Genomic DNA, 4752 nt, shown 5'->3' on the forward strand with positions numbered 1-4752 from the left:
GTCTTGGGCTTCGCGACCATGATCTGATTGAGTTCTCAATCCTTGGTGAAGTAAGAAGAGGGGGTCAGCAGAACCACTACCATGGACTTGCGGAGGGCAGACTTTGGCCTGTTCAGGGCACTGGTTGGGAAAGTCCCTTGGCAGACAGTGCAGAGGGGCAAAGGGGTCCAGAAAGGCTGGGCATTCAAGAAGGAAGCCTTGCAGGGGCAGGAGCAGGCTGTCCCCAAGTGCCGCAAGACAAATCAGCAGGGAAGACAACCAGCCTGGCTGAACGGAGAGCTTTTGCTGGGACTCGGGATAAAAAGGGCAGTCTACCACTTTTGGAAGAAGGGGCAGGCAACTCAAGAAGAGCACAGGGATCTCGTTAGGTCACACACCAAGAAAATTAGAAAAGCAAAAGCCCAGCTAGAACCCAACCTGGCCACTGTTGTAACAGATAACAAAAATGTTTTTACAAATACTTTAACAACAAGAAGAGAGCCAAGGAGAACCTCCATCCTCTATTGGACATGGAGGGGAACATTGCCACCAAGGATGACAAGTTTGAGGTACTCGATGACTTCTTTGCCTCCATCTTTAACAGTCAGACCAGTCATCCCCTGGATATTCAGCCCCCTGAGCTGGAAGGCAGGGACGGGGAGTGGAATAAACCTCCCATAATCCAGGGCAAAACAGTTTATGACCTGCTGAGCTTCCCGGACACTCACAAGTCTCAGGTGGATCCCACCCGGCCCCATAGAGTACTGAGGGAGCTGGCGGAGGAGCTCGCCAAGCTGCTCTCCACCATTCATCAGCAGTCCTGGTTAACAGGGAAGGTCCCAGATGACTGGAGCCTTGCCAGTGTGACACCCATCTACACGAAGGGCCAGAAGGAGGATCCAGGGAACTACAGGCCTGTCAGCCTAACCTTGGTAGCGGGGAAGGTAATGGAGCAGTTCATCCTGAGCTCACCATGCATGTGCACAACAGCCAGGGGATCAGGCCCAGCCAACATGGCTTCACGAAAGGCAGGTCCTGCCTGACCAACCTGATCTCCTTCTATGGCAGGGTGACCCACCTAGTGGGTGAGGGAAAGGCTGTGGATATTGTCTACATGGGCTTTAGCAAAGCCTTTGGCACTGTCTCCTACAGTATCCTCCTAGATAAGCTGGCAGCTCATGGCTTAGACAGGTATGCTCTTCACTGTGTAAAAAAACTGGCTGCGTGGCCAAGTCCCAAGAGTTGTGGCGAACAGAGTTAAATCCAGTTGGTGGCCGGTCACGAGCGGGGTTCCCCAGGGCTCATGGTTGGGGCCAGTCTTGTTTAATGTCTTCATCAATGATCTGGATGAGAGGGTTGAGCACACCCTCAGTGAGTTTGCAGATGACAGCAAATTGGGCAGGAGCATCGACCTGCTCAAGGGTAGGAAGGCCCTACAGAGGGACCTGGACAGGCTGGATCAATGGATGAAGGTCAGTTGTATGAGGTTTAACAAGGCCAAATGCCAGGTCCTGTACTGGGTCACAAAGGAGCTTTTTCTCTACTCATAAGGCGGTCACATGTTACCATAACGAACACTGAAATTTCACATTAAATTGCTGCATATTGTAAAACTGACCTACTGCTTTAATTTTCAGTCAGAAACTAAGCATTAATTACAACCTTAAATTTCAATCTGTAAGATAGTGAATACTTAAAGCACAGACTACATTTCTTCTAAGTAGAGTTCCATAGTGTGAGCAACGCACCCCCACACAACCATTTTATTACAACTCCTAATTTACCACTGAAATCTTCTGACCCATTTGGGTCCTTCGCTCTTTACTCAGCCCTGGGACTAATCTTGCTGGAGCTGCAGATCACGACAGAAGTGCAAACTGAAGGCCTACGACTGACGAGGTAGTGGGACAAACCTCTGCAATATAGTTCACATATGAAAAGAAATCACAGCACCATGCCTGAGGAACAGTAACGATCACACGCCTGGCCTTCATCCACTTCTACGCAATGTAAAACAACTTGGCCTCCACCAGGACTCAAGACACCTGTCTAACAGTTTTCTTTTCTCAGCAAAGCAGGGCAAGTACACACCTCCCTTCAGATAAAGGGGTGGTCCTTTCAAACTGCGAGAGTAAAATCCCTCCCATGAGCAAGGGCTCAGGCATCACACTGAGAAGCGTCCTCCACGTGAAAAAGTAGAAGTCACCAAAGAGAATCTGGTTTTAAAGTCTCAGAGGGTACTGGTTCTGCCCAGGAATGAGAAGGCCAGGTTCTGGTAGCATGAAAAAAGCTAACACATATAGACCACTGCTTCATGTTGTCAGCTACAGAAGTGCCAATTCAATGCATAAGTATACCTCCAGATGATCCAAGAACACTACTCATTCAGAGAAGACCACTTTTCCAACCCCCCAGGTTTTGAAGGAAAAAAGTTCCCCTGAAAAGACATTTCAAGCAGTTAAAGATAAAAGCTGTAAAAAAATGTAACAATACCTCTTTTGGTTCTGCCTATCTGAGGCATCAATCTCAAAGACACGCTCATCATCCCACTTTTGCTGGATCTCTTTTTCAATTTTCTTTAGGAAATCAACTTTTGCTGTCCCTTTACGTTCCTGTTAAACAGAAAGAGGAAGAAAAGTCTCACTGAATGGGTTAACAAATACAGAATTGTAATATATTTCAGACCACTCCTAAACTCCTTTCGTTACGAGCTAGCATTTCTCTGGGCTCCCTAACACTGCAGCATAATCTCACAACGGAGCATCATCAGCACGATGAATGACCGGTCTGTGTAAATCTGTATCCTTGAGATCCAGCCTTCTGAAACTAGATGTAAAATCTGTAAGGGAAAGGCTAACAACCTTTTTCCAAGGCAATGGACTCTGTAGCAGCCAAGATAACATGCACTAACAAACTGATCATCTTATTAATAACTAACAGCCTCAGAGGTGTCTGAATGGAGAAGAAAGGAGTGGATGTAAACAATAAGTGAAAAAAAACCCATGGAATTCTATTTTTGTTCCAGACTCTTCATAAACCCAATGAAATGTTTCTTCATCTTGCTATTCATTACGTAGGAATAGCAGTTCCTGTGCCAGGACAAGAGCCTGGCACACAAGTCTGCTCATTATGTAGTTGACAGAGTTCTTCAGGTAAAGTACTTTAAATTATTTTAAATTCCACGAGTGTTTAAACACCACCATTAAGTGTTAAATTATTCTTTCATCGTACAACATACCACAAGTGTTGAAGGATAAACGCGCTACAGACACCGCAGTCATAAGGCCTGGCACACAAAGTTTGAGGGTTTGGGTGTTCTTCCCCACGATCAAGGCACTGCTAAGGGATCTGGGGCAGAAGCAGTGCCTTCCTTTGCTCGTGTAAGCAAACAGAAACCTGATTAAAAGCATTACAGCAAACCTCAAAACACCTTTAAAAGAAAAGCAAAGATACCACGATAACTTAATGAAAGGTTCTAACACCAAAAAGTTTCATCCCCAGCCTCTCGCTCCCCTGCGCTAGTGAATCCTTCACCTTGGTGCGTCTCTAACGTTTTAATAACTATTATGTCACTGATAAAAGCAGGGATGTAGCTGCAGAAAGCAGTTCGGGCTTTCAAGAGTTTATCAGCCCTGTCAGCCTCCCAGAAACACGGCCTACGGGCACGGGTACCGGCCCCGACACCGGCCCCGGCGGCCAGAGGTTCTCAGAAGGAGCGGGCGGCAGCTGAGGCGGCTGCCGGGCTCCCGCGGCCCCTCGGGGGGTCGCTCTCCCGCCGTTCCGCACGCCGCGACACGGGAGCCGGACACCCCGCGCACGACGGACGAACCACCACCCCAGAGCGGGCTGGGCCCGGAGTGCTCGGAGCGCCCACAGGGCCGCGCCGCGCCCGGCCGCACTCACCGCCATGCTGCCCGGCCGCCGCGCCTGACGGCAGAGGGAGCGCCCCGCCCCGCTCCGCCGCCTTGGTAGCGCCCGGCGCCGCGCGGGGGGGCGGGGCAGGGCGGGGCCGGGCCGTTCCAAGGCGGCCGGCGGGGGGGGGCGCGGAGACTGTTGGCTGCCACAGCCGACTACGGTAGTCGGGGCGGAGGGAGCGCTGCCCGGCTCGGCGGGGAGGCAGTGTGCCTCAGCGGCCCAACTGTCCGTGCCCGGCGGGAGCAGCGCCGCCCCGGAGCGCGGGCAGAGCCCGGCTCCCAGGGCCGGGTCGGTGCCGTGGCTGGACAGCGGTGGGGCCGGGCCGCGGACCCGCTCGCTGGAAGCGCGGCCACAGCTCTCGGGCGAGTGGGCCGGGTGCGGCGGGGCCCCGTGGGCCTCGCCGGTGAGGCAGCCGGATCCGCAGAGGCCGGCAAGCCGCGTGGTCCCCGCAAGCACGGAGCGGGTCAGCCGCCTCCCCCCACCGCGGCGGGAGCCCCGGCACCCACCCGCGCCCGGGGCCGCTGGGGCAAAGGTCTGAGTCCGCGGAAACCTCAGGAAGAGGGAAAAATAAAACAAATGCACCTGTCCCGGCCGGGCGGCGCGAGGGCCTTCAGGCCGCCGGGGGCGCTAGCTCGGCGGGCTGCTGGGGCGCGCGGCCCCTTTAAGAGCACCCCCAAAGATGTCGCAGCGGGGTTCATGTGCTCGCTCGACCTAGCCTGCTGGTTCTACGCTGACCTTCGGGACGGGCTCCTCGCGGCTGCTATTGGCTCGCAGGGTACGAGCGCCGCCGTCTGATTGGTGAGCGGCGACCTGGTCCCGCCCCGGCTATGCCCAGCAGGTTCCGTTGCGGGCGGGCGG

General features: G+C 53.5%; 1 protein-coding gene across 2 annotated transcripts in view; it reads right to left on the reverse strand.

Moving 5' to 3' along the window:
- LARS1 (leucyl-tRNA synthetase 1) overlaps positions 1 to 4616 on the reverse strand; it is a 34122-nt gene extending 29506 nt beyond the window's left edge. The window contains exons 1-2 of one of the 2 annotated variants that reach the window (XM_075103027.1): positions 4477 to 4616; positions 2473 to 2591 (exon numbers count right to left, since the gene is read on the reverse strand). Coding sequence is in view for 1 of the 2 variants with exons in the window: in XM_075103026.1 (XP_074959127.1) it covers positions 2473 to 2591; positions 3883 to 3888 (125 nt within the window). In the remaining variant the exon portion in view is untranslated. Of the gene's footprint in view, positions 1 to 2472; positions 2592 to 3882; positions 3967 to 4476 lie in introns of those variants that run through there. The other variant, XM_075103026.1, reaches the window with a different exon arrangement.
- Between the last annotated feature and the right edge of the window lie 136 nt (positions 4617 to 4752).

The sequence above is a fragment of the Phalacrocorax aristotelis genome, chromosome 8, assembly GCF_949628215.1.
Source record: "Phalacrocorax aristotelis chromosome 8, bGulAri2.1, whole genome shotgun sequence".
Taxonomy (NCBI): domain Eukaryota; kingdom Metazoa; phylum Chordata; class Aves; order Suliformes; family Phalacrocoracidae; genus Phalacrocorax; species Phalacrocorax aristotelis.